This window comes from Achroia grisella, unplaced genomic scaffold, assembly GCF_030625045.1.
Source record: "Achroia grisella isolate CSIRO2021 unplaced genomic scaffold, CSIRO_AGI_Agris_v1 utg660, whole genome shotgun sequence".
In the NCBI taxonomy this organism is placed as follows: domain Eukaryota; kingdom Metazoa; phylum Arthropoda; class Insecta; order Lepidoptera; family Pyralidae; genus Achroia; species Achroia grisella.
In genome coordinates this window covers 7,464,658-7,480,992 of record NW_026712984.1, presented here as the reverse complement: position 1 = coordinate 7,480,992, position 16,335 = coordinate 7,464,658, and the positions used below count along the sequence as shown (strand labels likewise).

The 16,335-nt window shown below is 37.1% G+C and overlaps 1 protein-coding gene across 1 annotated transcript; it reads left to right on the top strand.

The window, feature by feature from the left end:
- The first annotated feature begins 1,701 nt into the window (after window positions 1-1,701).
- LOC131849892 (RNA polymerase II transcriptional coactivator-like) lies at window positions 1,702-2,217 on the top strand. The gene has a single exon (XM_059200032.1). The coding sequence runs from the start codon at window positions 1,873-1,875 to the stop codon at window positions 2,191-2,193; it is 321 nt and encodes a 106-aa protein (XP_059056015.1). The 5' UTR covers window positions 1,702-1,872; the 3' UTR covers window positions 2,194-2,217.
- Window positions 2,218-16,335: the final 14,118 nt, after the last annotated feature.

Sequence of the window (16,335 nt, the reverse complement as noted above, 5' to 3'; positions counted from 1 at the left end):
AGCATTAGTACCTGAAACGGCAAGCAATATGCGCACGTGAAATTTAAATCACTGACAACATAATTTTAAATATTTAATTAATAAAATTAAAATATAATAATCTACAAAAATTTTTCATAAATACAAATGAGTACAGGATTTGAAAATAGTAAAAAGAGAGTTTGCGAAAAAGGAGTATGTGTCTACACTTGTAATATTTCTGTCAACACTTGAGACCCTTCCATTAGTTTACGTCTCCACTAACATAGATTTAAGTTAAGTGGAAAATCAGTCTACGTCCCGACTCCGCGTCGACTGGACGCGTTATTATTAAGCCATGTAGTACACTACCAATAAACTTAATAATGTACAATAAATAGTACAATTATTTCACTTGTATACTCACTACCTACATACTACAATAAATAATATATTATGTAGCGACATATCACATCATATATAATGCTACAGTGATGAGGATAACTCAACCGTGCTACAAGTACAAAACTCAGTAAATGACTATACTTGGTCACCTTAGAGTTATCGATTAAGGAAAAAAATGATTCAAGGTGCGAAATCCCATTAGTTGCTTAGAGGACTTGAGATGTTCTAAGAACAATGTAAAGTTTTTATCATCAAGATCAACATGCTTTATTCGTGGTAAAACATTAAATATACTGACGAATGTAATGTTAGGAAAGATATTCGGAGGCACTTTAGAATAGAACAGAATAGAAAATCATTTATTCAAATAAACTTTTGAATAGTCATCACATTTTTTCCAATCTACCGCTCATTCGGAAAGCAGTCTCATCACAAGAAGAACGAGCAAGAACTGTATACTAAAACATGGATTTTTGTTGTGCATAGGCCTAGGTTTTAAGGTTAACTCACTATAACCGTTTATGGTAATCAAATTTCTTCTAAAAATGCATTATTTTCGAAAGTGTTTTTATAAACATGATATTAATTCTTATCCCAATAATTACGTTACTTATTCATTCATTCATTCATAATTTAAGAGCTACGCTCTTGTCGGTGGAGCTCTTGCCACTTTCCGCGATCTTCCATTATGCTCTTTAATTCTTGATACGACACGACTCCCATCTTCTCTCCACGTAATTTATTATGAGTATTTAATTTTGAACAAAACTGTCCTTTACATCATTTGATTTCACTTTAGATAATAATACTTGTACTTTCCTCTACCGGTATTATACCCAAAACACTTCAAAATAGTCTGCAAACATTAAACATTCATCCATCCAAAACATATCTCCTACAGAAAGAAATATTAAATACGTCGCATAACAAAATTCATATCCTCCTCAACAATATCTTTACTTGGCTAAGGCCCGTGTAGGTGAGTTGAAAATTCTTATCCTCCTCAACAATATCTTCACCCAGCACAACCTCTCCCACACTTGGCCAAGGCCCGTGTAGGTGAGTATTACCTTCTTTTAAATCGATAAAAGAAGAGAAAAAAAAGGGAAAAAAGAATAATAATAATAATAATTTTTATTTGTCTCAGTCAAAAACTTTCCACACAATACAACTGTTGCCCATACAATAATATAATTTAAAAGTAATGAATGAGACAAAACGGTCTATAACTCAGTGAGGGCAGTGAGTCCACCCTCTCTGCTATTCTGTTACAGCCTTCATCAGTAAAATACAATGTGAGATCGACGACGACAATAGCATTAGCAGTATTGTCTTTATATTTTGCCTAAACGTCCATTTCTTATTAGATTGTATAAAAAGTAAATGCAGTTTCAATAGTACTACCACTTTTGTTCTACATAATTATCATACCTATTTCACTTTAACATTTAAAATATCCACCCTTCTTTATTTTTGTGCTTAGGATTACGGTCCAGTAAAAACTAAACAATGCCAAAAAATAAGAAGAAGGAAATGAGTTCTAGCAGCGACAGCGACGATGGACCTGTTGATAGAAATCCTCCACCAGAGAAAAAAGCCAAAACAAGTTCAAGAACAGATGACAAAGAGCCAACTTGGGTTTTACAAGGGAAGAAGTTGGTGAAAGTCAGAGAATTTAAAGGCAAAGTTTACATTGATGTACGTGAATTCTATGAGAAGAATGGTGAATTATTACCAGGGAAGAAGGGCATTAGTTTAACTCAGGAGCAGTGGAGAAAGCTATTGTCTCTAAGTGATGAAATAAATGACACAGTCAGCACTATGTGTTAAGTCAAAATGTATGTTATTCTGAAAGAAATATACAACTCTATCTATCTATATTAAGTTAAGTTTTAAACTACAAGTAACAAAGTAAACATAATAATTGACAATAACAAACCTAAATATATATATTGTTTGGGAAACTACTCTCTGCTACCAAAATGTTAGGGAATTTACTATATCTGTCACGTACCTGTATGGTTCTGCGGATTTCTTGGGCTTCAGGGTCTCGAAGGTATCTTCGCTAGCTTTCCAGTTTCACAGTAGGTTTAACACAGTTCTAATTTATTTTAATTCACAACACAATGCGCGCGCGCGTCATGGCCGCCGTACAGTCGGTTCAGTACTAGTTAAGGGAGGGGAAGGAAAGACGCGGGAACACAAACTAACGGACTTTAATATAATAATCTGTGCTTACGATGATACAGGGTAGATTTTGAACATATATATTTCTATAATATATATATCTAAACATTATTCAGGATTAGTTTTAAGAACGAAGAACCTCGAATACTGAGCCCGTGTGAAGCCGAGGCGGAATGCTAGTGTAAACTTTATTTTTGCTGTATACTATTCGTTTTGACGTTCAACAATATGAGCTGATGGGTGACCTTCAAATACAAAGCTCGCTAGGGACTGTTTTATTGCACGTTTCAATTTTACGATTCCATAAACAGTGACTTTGTAATACAGCTTCGTACTTAATTTTTATTATATCGGTATGTCCCTTTTTATTCATTACTAGCTTTACCCGCGATTTCACTTGCGTGAAATTCATAGCCTAAATGTTATTTTGATGCATAAGCATACATGTATATACTAGCTGTACCCGCGACTTCGTCTGCGTGGAATTTAACTTTATTTTTCTAAAATAAATGTGGCCTAAGTTACTTCTTATTACATCAGCTACCTGCTAAAAGTCCCGTCAAAATCGGTCCAGCCATTTCAGAGATTAGCCGGATAAAACTGACCGACAAACAAAAATGGTAAAAAAAGTATTTTGGTGTATGTATCATACATATATTCATATGCGTGTAGTAAAAAACGGTTATTTCAATATTACAAACAGACACTCCAATTTTATTTATATGTATAGATGTATAGATATATAAATCGTAGGATATTTAACACCCTTCTATCACCAACCCCTATTTTTAAATAACTACTTTAATTTATATGGCAAAACAACTTTTGCGGGGTCAGATAGTCTATACATATAAATAAAACTGCAGTGTCTGTTCGTAATATTAAAATAACATTTTTTTTACTACATGCATATGTATATAAATACGTTACATACACCAAAATAATATTTTTCACAATTTTTGTCTGTCTGTCTGTCGGTTTGTTTGTTCCGGCTAATCTCTGAAATGGCTGGACCGATTTTGACGGGACTTTTTTTGGCTGGTAGCTCATGTAACAAGGAGTAACTTAGGCTACTTTTATTTTAGGAAAATAAAGTTAAATTCACGCGGACGAAGTCGCGGGAACAGCTAGTTATTAATAAAGAGGAAAACCACACTTGTCAGTTGCGTGTTCTCAAAAATCTACGCTATCGACAGCAATCTATTTCCTTGAAATTTCCTTGAGACATTCAAAGTGGGTAAGATCCGTAGCTCGAGATACGTTTACGCAAGCAATTGTGACACTTGAACGAGCACTATCATCATTACATAGTATAAAACAAAGTCGCTGTCGCTGTCTGTCCCTATGTATGCTTAAATCTTTAAAACTACGCAACGGATTTTGAAGCGGTTTTTTTAATAGATAGAGTGATTCAAGAGGAAGGTTTATATATATATAATACATGTACACCCGTGCTAAGCCGGGGCGAGTAGTGCAGATATAAAGTATTAGAAATCAATCTACGACCTACGGTATAGTGGTTGAACACCGCCTCAATTTCTTATGGTTGTGGGTTCGATTCTCGTAAGATAAAATTAAAGTGTCTGTTTGTAATTTCAAATTAATAGCTTTTCACTGAATGCATTTGAAGGTATTATACGGTACTTACATCAAAAAGTAAATTAAGAAATTTTAGTTTTTTTTTTAATATTCAAAAGTTACTACTTCTATTAACTATCGAGTAAAAGTCCCGTCAAAATAGGTCCAGCCATTTCAGACATCAGCAAGAACAAACACACAGACAAATTTTTTTTATACTTTCATATACATTTAGTGAAAAGCTGTTAATTTGAAATTACAAACAGACACTGCAATTTAATTCATGTATATACAAGCTACTCGCCCCGGCTTCGCACGGGTGTACATTTATTTATTCTATATATAAACCTTCCTCTTGAGTTACTCTATCTATAAAAAAAACCGCTTCAAAATCTGTTGCGTAGTCTTAAAGATTTAAGCATACACAGGGACGGACAGACAGCGACAGCGACTTTGTTTTATACTATGTAATGATATACATAAAATATATAGAGACACTGATTAATTGCATCAACAAGCCAGTATATGCAGACAATCCTCTATACATACAGATTGAATAACAGGTTTTGTAGATACAATGTGACGTATATACGCAAACATTGAATTCCCCCACGGCGCATGATTCACCGCGCCCACATACCGACCGGCCCACAGCTGTGGCTCTCGTTTTTTTATATATATAGTGTTAAAAGTAGTATAAAATTATATAAATATGTATATAAAAAGCCTAAAACTTATAAAACAGATTTTACCAAAAACTAAAGTGTAAAAAATAACTTTTTTTTATACAGTGTTTAGAAGTAGTATAAAATTATATAAATATGGTTATTATATTAAAAACTCATCATTGCCTTGCCTTTATACCATTATCTGTGCTCGTCGCAGTATGTCATTCTCTTCCACTGCTCTCTATCGGTCGTCATATCTGAACATACTTCCTATATTCATTGCATCCCATATCTGTGCTCGTCGCAGTATGTCATTCTCTTCCACTGCTCTCTATCGGTCGTCATATCTGAACATAGTCTTCTTTTATTCATATCATCTTTCACACAATCCATCCATCTTTTCTTAGGGCGTCCCCTCCCTTTACATCCATCCACATTCATATTATACACTTTCCATAAGACATGGTCCTCATTCCTCCGCATAACATACTAAAGTGCAAAAATGACGTATCATTACATAGTATAAAACAAAGTCGCTGTCGCTGTCTGTCCGTCCCTATGTATGCTTAAATCTTTAAAACTACGCAACGGATTTTGAAGCGGTTTTTTTAATAGATAGAATGATTCAAGAGGAAGGTTTATATATATAATACATGTACACCCGTGCGAAGCCGAGGCGAGTAGCTTATATATGCATAAATTAAATTACAGTGTCTGTTTGTAATTTCAAATTAACAGCTTTTCACTAAATGTATATGAAAGTATAAAAAAAAAATTGTGTGTTTGTTCTTGCTGATGTCTGAAATGGCTGGACCTATTTTGACGGGACTTTTACTCGATAGTTAATAGAAGTAGTAACTTTTGAATAATAAAAAAAAAACAAAATTTCTTAGAGTGATTCAAGAGAAAGGTTTATATATATAATACATGTACACCGGTGCGCAGCCGGGGTAGGTAAATAGTTTTTTTTATAGTATTGTTGTAGTATAAAATTATACACATACCTATATTTATATAATACTTTTAACTTAAACAGCTTAAATCCATTAATATTATTTATTAACTAGATGTACCCACGACTTCGTCCGCGTGGAATTTATCTTTATTTTTCTAAAATAGAAGATTTTTTCTAAAATAAAAGTAGCTTAAGTTACTCTTTATTACATCAGCTACCTGTCAATAAAAGTCCCGTCAAAGACCGTCAAAAAAATGAAATAACCGTTTTTATTGCATGCATATGAATAAATACGGTACATACACCAAAATAACATTTTTTACAATTTTTGTCTGGCTATATGTTTGTTCTGGCTAATCTCTGAAATGGCTGGACCGATTTAGACGGGACTTTTATTGGCAGGTAGCTGATGTAGTAAGGAGTAACTTAGGCTACTTTTTTTTTAGAAAAATAAAGTTAAATTCCACGCGGACGAAGTCGCGCGTACAGCTAGTAATATTAATAAGATTTTATTTGTGCTTCGTTTGTGCTAAAATGACTTAATACTGCATCAAGTATTAGTAAAAGTTTGTTGTGACGTAATAATGTTAGAACATTCCTAACCGGACGACCATGACCTTCCTCGGCCCGGTCGGTGGTACGTAAGAACTCAGACACATAATTATGTAACCGTTTACTATTAAAAAAAAAAGACTGATTTAAAAAAACAATGGTAAATAATATTTTTTTTATTGGTTCGGGCTATTGTCAGGTGCTTGGACCTGTAGTGCTGCATCTACATCGCTCTATTGTGCTCACCCTTTTCAAAGTTCTTCTATATTTCTAATGCGAAAAATGGGCTGTAACTTTTTAGCCTAATAATTAAATATAAATAAATATGACATTAAGTTTGTAAAAATATTACCCTTAAGGTGGTAAAATAAAATAGGGGATGAAAGTTTGTATGGACATTCGTCATTTTTATAGCTTATGAATTAAGCTGAAACTTATTTCTTTGGATTTTGGTGAAATTTAAACATTTTTCCTTTATTTGGTACTATTACAATAATAACATGACGACCTCGGTGGGCTAGAGGTTTAGCACACTGCCTTACTCCTAATGGTCGCGGGTTCGATTCCTCGCACGGCACGAAAATTGTTTTCATGATTGTTTGTAGCGGTTTGTATATGTTTGCGAAAAAAAATCTATGTATTTGTATAAATGTGGTATGAACTACCTGCCGAGGTTTTCTCACGAGACTACAGCATGGAGTTTTTCAAGAAGGGTATATTAAGGTTTCTCGAGGGTCGGCAACATGCACGTGATACCCCTGGTGTTTCAGGCGTTCATAGGCTACGGTAACCGTTTACCATCAGATGGGCCGTATGCTTGTTTGCCATCTACGTGGTATTAAAAAAAATATCTAGTACCCCTAACACAAGTTTTAGCCAGCTTAACTTGGGTCTAGATGGCACCGTGTGAATTGTCCTGAGATTATTATTACAATAACAACAGAAAAGATCATACAGGGCAATCCGGTGTAAGTCCATTAGTTCAGGCGGGTGCATACCATATCATAATAATTCATTAAAAAAACTGCGTAAAGGAAAATCTGAGGACATGTTCAGCATTGGTATTCTGTAAGCGTTTTATCAACGCACTATTTGTGCCCGCGATTTCGTTCGCGCAGCGCGGGCAACGGAAGCCCTCAAATATGAATAATTTCCGCCGTTAATGCAACATTTTTCACTGATGCTTCGCTTCTATTAGTCGTAGCGTAATGTTATATAGCTTAAAGCCTTCCTCGACAAATGGACTATCTAACACAAAAATAATTTTTCAATTCGAACCAGTAGCTCCTGAGATTAGCGCGTTGAAAAACAAAAAAACTCTTTAGCTTATAATATTTCTATAGATTTCACTCATACCTTCTGTTCCGTATTCCGAATCTCCTTAGTCTAAGCAAGTTGTATCACCGGCTTGCTTACTGGAGCAAAGGGCGCTCGGTAATACTGGCCACATATAAAAACATGTGGCCACTTAAATTTCAAAAAAAGAATAATAAAACAATTGAAAATAAGAACTGGAATTAAAAGGACGCTCCGTATTTTTATCTATCAAGATAATTAGAAATTTAACACAATATGTTTTTGATGAAAATAATAGAAAACAAGATAATTAAGTTTATTTAACACAATATAATTGTTTTTGATGAAAATATACACTGTAGAGTGCGTGGCCACTAAACAGTACTACACATCGGGACGTTCCTGAGCAAAGGTGAGTAAGTTTGGTGTTACATTGCTTACTTTGGGGTGTTCGGAGTGTGGAAGACGTTCTTCCAGGTCGAAATCGTATTTTTACTTACTTTTCCATTAATTATTTTCTTTTCAATAAATACAGTCCACTCTCTCTTTTATATATTAATTTATAAGGATTCGTAATCCAACACCTTCACTCAATTCACTTGTCAAATATAAAGTTCCTACTGAGCTATTGAGAATGCCTATATTTCTAACAAAATCACAAGAGCCTTTTTTTTATACAACACAGTGGACAAATGAGCATGAGGCTCACCTGATGGTAAGTGATTACTGCCGCCCATGAGCACCCGCTACACCAGGGGAATTGCAAGTACGTTGTCGGCCTTTTAAAAAGGAATAAGCTCTTTTCTTGAAGATCACTACTCAGATAGACTCAAATACTTTAAATTGAACCCTCTAACTGATAGAAGACAAGTACTAGATATTATGTTTCTTTGGAAATTAGGGAATGGCATATTGAACTGTTCAGAGTTGTTGTATAAAGTTAATATTCGAAATAGAAATAGAAATAGAAATAATCTTTATTCAAATAAACTCATTACAAGCACTTTTGAATAGTCATATTTTGATTCTACCACTCATTCGGAATGCAGATTCATCACAAGAAGAATGAGCAAGAAACTTGTGTGTTGCTCTTTTTAATAGATGTTTTTTTTTATATAAATAATTACAGTATAACAAGTAAGAGGCATGCGATAATCAACATAGAAGTCGCTACGCACTCATTATTAATGTAATCAGATAATATTGTCAGTGCTATGGATTCAAAGTTTTTCTATAAAAACATTATTATCGTTAACGTTTTATTTGACATTCTTTTTTCAATTTCAAACGAATTACATTTCCAAAATCAGTTTGTTATTGTTACGTAAGCTTTTATTAGTGCAATCACTAACTCTTTTGAAACTGTCTATATTCCTTCTGGCATAGATGATATTTTCATAAATGTATTGAATAATGAATCGAATACCACCTAAACTCCCTAGACTTGGTAAATATAATTTATTTATAGAAAATCTCGCACCAAGTAATTTGGGCTTCTACTCACCTTTAAACAGGCTAATGAGAACTTATAACACTTATTCAAAGAAACATTCATCAGTTGACATATTTAGTAATAGTTATTGCAAATTTCGCAGATGTCTCAATAGTATTATAAGTTCTAGTTGAATCAGTACAGGTTTTATATAGATAGAATTTTAAGTTGTTTTTTATGTTTTGTTAATTGTTAATTGTAAGCACAAATTTGTCACATAAATGTCGTAGTTGCCTATAATTAAGGTTGCGCTTAGTATAAATAGATTGTAATGTAATATATATAATGTAACAGTGTTGGTGTAAACCTTGTTGGTGACCTAAATAAATAAAAAAATAAAAAAAGATTTCAATATCGTATCGGTTTCACCTCCATCCCACCCTCATGCATGTCGCTATCGAGTTTTACAATCAATCAATACACAAACTCACCGCGGATTCCGCTTTCGAATTCGTAAGTGATGCTTACAGAATAGCTCTACAAGTGTTTGTTTAATTCATTACTTCGTACGAGCGGGAAGTCCGAAGTCCGTACAAGTAATGTACGCATAATGACCATTTAGCTGGCCTGTAGTTGCTACGGTCAATTTTCCTCTTCAAAGGTCGTCGCCACTTACGAGGCAACACCGTGGAAAAAAGTCAAATTGAGCATTTTTTGTTCCCTCAGCTCATCTTATGTCAAGCGGCGAACTGTGATTGCGTTTTTTATAAGATACTTTGTTTGTAACGAAAAAGGCAAACATACTGATGATGTATCCTTTTCAGCCCAAAACTGGTTTGCGTTTTTAAAGCGTAGTTGCATCCTACCTCAGTGTCACGTATTTCAGCAATCAAATAGCTTGCTTTGTAAAAAAACTCGTCTGCGTGTTTTTAAAATATAGTTGCATCCTATCTCAGTGTCACCTATTTCAGCCGCCAAGCAGCATGCTTTGTATAAAAACTCGTCTGCGTGTTTTTAAAGTATAGTTGCATCCTACCTCAGTGTCACCTACTCGTATTTCAGCAATCAAACAGCTTGCTTTGTAAAAAAACTCGTCTGCGTGTTTTTAAAGTATAGTTGCATCCTACCTCAGTGTCACCTACTCGTATTTCAGCAATCAAACAGCTTGCTTTGTAAAAAAACTCATCTGCGTGTTTTTAAAGTATAGTTGCATCCTACCTCAGTGTCACCTACTCGTATTTCAGTAATCAAACAGCTTGCTCTGTAAAAATCTCGTCTGCGTGTTTTTAAAGTATTTCAGTAATCAAACAGCTTGCATCCTGCGTGTTTTTACCTCCTACCTCAGTGTCACCTACTCGTATTTCAGCCAAACAGCTTGCTTTGTAAAAAAAACTCGTCCGTGTTTTTAACAGCTTGGTCTGTATTTCAAAATCAAACAGCTTGCTTTGTCTGCGTGTTTTTAAAGTATAGTTGCATCCTACCTCAGTGTCACCTACTCGTATTTCAGCAATCAAACAGCTTGCTTTGTAAAAAAAACTCGTCTGCGTGTTTTTAAAGTATAGTTGCATTCTACCTCACTATCACTAATTATCACTGAAGTATCACTAATTTCAGTCGCCAAGCAGCTCGATTCGTAAGCTGTTTCTGGTGTAGAGTGCAGATAAGGCAGTGAAATTATTGGATTTATTTATAGCCTAAGCACATGCCTTACGTATCTACAGATTAAGCATGACTTATTGTGATAGAATAGAAGTATCACGGATGTCGTATGATAACGTGATGTCCGTATTGTTATTAATGTATATCTTATTGTAGAACATTGTAGTATATAAAAAAAGTCTTAAAACATCGATATTTAGTTTAATAGGGAAACCAGCAACGAAAAATTAAACAGTTGTAGCGCGAACTTTTATAGTCTTATGTTAACTATCGTGTGAAACACTATTATTTAAAAAGGGTCAATAATCATGTTTCTTTATCTAAGGTATTCAGAGTAACCTGAAACGAAACGGCAGAGACCAGAGCCTAAATAATCTTTATGACATTGACAAGTAGATTGATGGATGGATGCACGTCAGTTATGTAGCGGGAGTTTGGAGCGAAAAGGTTGGAGTGTTTATTATTATAAAAACAAATAAGAGATAGGTAATTGTGAATATTGAAGGTATTAGGAGGTTCATTACTTGGGGTTCTCTCCCTGAACCATCGGTGGCCGGCATCAGGGCCTAAGTCGTCATCATAACTAGTGGTTTTAAAACTTAACTGCAGCGGTTGAGCGGCATTATTTTACAATCTATATATGTCTCCTTCCCACCCGATATTTCATCGAAGAGAGCAATAGAGACAACTGGAGTTAGGTCTTATTATACCCACGAAAACAGCGAAAATAATTTTGTCTCTCATTCAGAACTGGACAATTTTTTTTAATTTTTTGTTCGAGAACAAAAACAATTAAATAATATAGAAAGCACTTTGACTATATCTGTAGGTTATCCTTTTTTAGTTTTCAGTTGTCAAATAAAAATTAATTAAATAGTATAAAAATTTGCTAAGTTAAAAACTAGTACCATACTTGGGGATTCGTTCTTTTTTGTTATTAATTATTTTAAACACTTACTGCTCTACGTATGGCATTTAGAGGTACACTTTTTTTCGTCTGAAAAAATGTCACGTCAAGACTATTCCTCGTCAGAGGGGCGATGAGGGGGTATAATACCATATGGTTTTTTAATGGGCAAAAATCCCACCTATAAAAAGACCATACGGTGTACCTACGAGTGCCATCGCGTTGCGAGCGGAGACGCGAAGTCGCGTTAGCATTCTACCGTGACTCCGACGGCAGCCCTGAACATAGATGGTATAGGACAGGCCTCATCTCATTGTTAGGGCGATCTAGTTCTCTACTCAATTGTGGAAACACATTCGAGACCATTTGTATGTGGTGTCCCCCAAGGCGTGAACCTTAGCCCCAGTGGCGAATAAAGGAATAGCGTAGAGTTGGGCACGCCCCTAAATGGTACAAACTTAGCCTAACTTAAGAACTACGATCATAGTGGATTGCTTTTTTTTTTTTTTAACCTTCCATTGTTTTTTTAAATTCTCTAAGTATAGCGTATAAATATACACTTAAGCTACTTATTTTCTGTTTTTTTAGTAATAAGATAAAGCGACTCACGTGTGACGTCTGCTGCGGAGTCGTTGTCGCGATGGTCGTGTGCGTGGTCACCGTCGTTTGCTTGGTGACCGTCGGTGGTGTGGTGGCAGGCCGCGTCCACACACGCTTCGCAACGTTCGCCGGCCCATTCGGGCGCGCACTCGCACCGCACCGCGCCCTTGTCCGTTACTACGCACGTGCCCTGTGTATCCAAACACGTGTCATATGTATGGAATATGTGCACGTGCCCTGCGTATCAGAACACGTGTCATTTGCCTTTACACGTACGTTCTTTCACACGCGAATCGGGTTTCAAAATTACTTAATTTACTATCCATGTCAAGTTAACCTCTCCTGATAAGTTCTTGATGAATTTTGCCATTTGGGCTAATTGACCTGACTGAATGGTGGCCTGCCAGTGTAAACCGTTACTGAATCATACCATTGTCATTTATTAAAAAAGAACATCTATCCACCGTTAAGTGTAAATATAAAGATTTATTGTTATACCCGAGAGTTCTAGACTCCCGGAGTTGATACTAGGGTAAAGGTATGGCCCCGATGCCCCAACCGACGGAACCAGCGGAAGACTTGCATCTGTCTGTATGGGAGCGCGTATCTGTGTAGTAGTGGAGGCAGGCCGCGCGCACGCAGGCCCCGCGCACTGCTCGCACCAGTACGTCTACAATGTATGGGTGTGTACCTGGTTGAGGCAGTAGTGGAGGCAGGCCGCGCGCACGCAGGCCCCGCGCACTGCTCGCACCAGTACGTCTACAATGTATGGGTGTGTACCTGGTTGAGGCAGTAGTGGAGGCAGGCCGCGCGCACGCAGGCCCCGCGCACTGCTCGCACCAGTACGTCTGCTCGCACTAGTACGCGCGCACGCAGGCCCCGCGCACTGCTCGCACCAGCGTCTACAATGTATGGGTGTGTACCTGGTTGAGGCAGTAGTGGAGGCAGGCCGCGCGCACGCTACATGGGTGTGTATGTATGGGTGTGTACCTGCGTTGAGGCAGTAGGGTGTGTACCTGGTTGAGGCAGGCCGCGCGCAGGCCCGCGCAGGCAGGCAATGTATGGGTGTGTACCGCGCGCAGGCACACGTCCCCCGCGCCGCGCGCAACGCAATGTATGATGCCCGAGATCCGCGCACTGCTCGCACCAGTACGTCTACAATGTATGGGTGTGTACCTGGTTGAGGCAGTAGTGGAGGCAGGCCGCGCGCACGCAGGCCCCGCGCACGCACACGTCCCCCGCGCCGCACGCCGGCCCGCCCGCGCACTGCTCGCACCGCGCGCCTACACAACACCACTCTATTACTATTACTACCTCCGTATACATGTATTGTATACATATACATAATACAATACATAAATAGGTCAGAATCAGTCCTCATAGTCCCAGAAATCATAGGCCAAATCTTTGTATATGATATTTGTATTTGAACGTTAACCTTTCCTGTTACCAACCCTACCGTCGAATTCGAGGCATTTGAGAGGAAGTGGGATATACATATATGTCTGTATGCAAATACGCAAGCATGTAACAAACATGTGCGGCATTACGTACCGTGATATCCCTCCGGGCAGAGGCAGTGCGCAGAGTAGCGTGTAAGACGACAAGAACCTCCGTTCTCGCAGCGCACGCCACACGCGGTCGCCTCGGTACTAGTGTTATCCACGCGCTCGCATCTAGCGCCAGAGTATCCGGTCGGGCATATGCACTGTTGTAGATAAAAAAGTACGTATTAGCGAGTTTAGAACAAAAAAATAAGTATGACTATTCAAAAGTGTTTAAAATTAAGTTTATTTGAATAAATGATCTTCTATTGTATTCTAAAAATATATAATAAATTCCTAAAAAAATCAATCTATTGGAAATGTCCAAATTATTAAAGTTTTTATCCGGTTCGAAGGACCATAAAATTATTTGTTCAATGACTGTAATATACTTTTTAGTTTAATAATGTTTATTTCTTTAATTAAATTGTTTTATAATTATATTGTCATACACTCTTATCATTAAGGGGTATAAAATAACAACCTATTCTCAGAATGAATATACATATAAAATTTAATCAAAATTTAACCCCTATTGGAGAAGTATGTCAACCAACATTGTGATAAGAGAATTTTGTATACAAGATGAGGCGTACAATAAAACAAATAGGATTAGGACCACGGCCATAGTATAAAAAACAGATAACGATCTATTCTCAGATATACCGACTACGTATATAAAAATTAAATCTAAATCTTTTAACCCGTATCGGAGAAGTAACATTGTGACACGAGAATTTTATACACAAGACTAGCTACTCGCCCCGGCTTCGCACGGGTGTACATGTATTATATATTGTATATAAAGCTTTCTCTTGAATCACAAAAAACCGCTTCAGAATCCGTTGCGTAGTTTTTAAGATTTAAGCATACATAGGGACAGCGACTTTGTTTTATACTATGTAATGATGATGATGTACAAAAAAACAAACAGTAATTATAGGGACTATGTTCAGCGTGAGCGTGCGTAGTGACCTTGAGCGGCGGCGGCTGCACGGCAGGGTCGGCCGTGTCGAGCACGCAGCGGCCGCGGTGCAGGCAGTGCTGCGAGCAGCGAGCGTGCTGGCAGCGCGCGCCCGACAGCTGCGGCGGACACGCGCACCGCGCGCCCGCCGCCCCGCGCACGCACCGCCCCGCGCCGCACCGCAGCGGACACGCGCCCGCCTCGCCGCCCGCACCACCCCCGGCCCCGCTCGATATCACGCACTTGCGCCGCTCCTGACACATTCAAACTCACCTTACAAACTGACATTATAATAATAATCTCAGGACAATTCACACAGCGCCATCTAGACCCAAGTTAAGCTAGCTAAAGCTTGTGTTATGGGTACTAGATAACTGATACAGATACATGGATTTTTTTTCGTAAATACATACATATTATACATAGAAAACACCCAAACCGATACAAACAATTATACTCATAAATACAAATGTTTGTGCCGTGCGAGGAATCGAACCCGCGACCGTCGGACGTAAAGCGGTGTGCTAGACCACTAGACCACCGAGGTCGTCAGATTATATCGACTGATTCGCTAGTGCTAGACTAGCAAATCAGTCGATATAATTATTTGTATCGGTCTAAGTTTTCTATGTTAAGCATGTTTACAAAAAAAATTCCGATGCAATTGTCTATTCCTCGCAAGCGGTGCTAGATGGCGATGTGTCAGTGATCCAGGGTTATTTATTATTATATTCCATTACCTTTTTATAATTAAGGATCACCAAGTAGCAAAGTGCCGTCTTCCGCTCAAAAAAGGTTTTAAATCATTTTAAGATAGGATTACCAAGTAGCAAAGTGACGTCTTCCGCTCAAAAAAGGTTTTAAATCATTTTAAGATAGGATTACCAAGTAGCAAAGTGACGTCTTCCGCTCAAAAAAGGTTTTAAATCATTTTAAGATAGGATTACCAGGTAACAAAGTGACGTCTTTCGCTCAAAAAAGGTTTTAAATCATTTTAAGATATATTAGGTAAAATAATTCAAAATACTGGTAATTGCATAGGGCAGATCTTACACAACAATTAATATATTTACCATTCAAGGTGTAATATTTACCATTCAAGGTGTGTAAATTATTTAAAACCAAAAAATTATTCAAACTACTACCAATATAAATAAATTTTTAAATTATAATTTAATTAGATTAATAGATATTAGAGATTAATGGTCGATCATAGTTGATCTGAATACTATGTGTGTTGCCACCTGACCTAGTCGAAAATTTTCGACTATTGTCACTGCACTGCGACATGTATAGATCTATCGTGTGCGCCTTTTTTCGAACGCTACCTACATCCGTTAGGAACAAAGATCGAGTATTCTTAGTAGCGATGATTTTTATCTTCAGGATAGAGTATATAGTTTCCAAAGATGTTTCGTTTAAATAAGAGTGGGCTACAACCTCGTATGTAGTGGCGTTTCCTCTTCAGCTTGTCAAAATCAGCTGATTTTTATTGAGCAGAGACCTAAGTTCCATTACCTTTACTATTTGCTATTTTTTTTATTAAATTTCGAACTGACCGTCGCGGTACCAGCCAGTAGATACCACCGAAAGATGTAATCGCAAAATTGAAACTGATCGTGTTATAGTA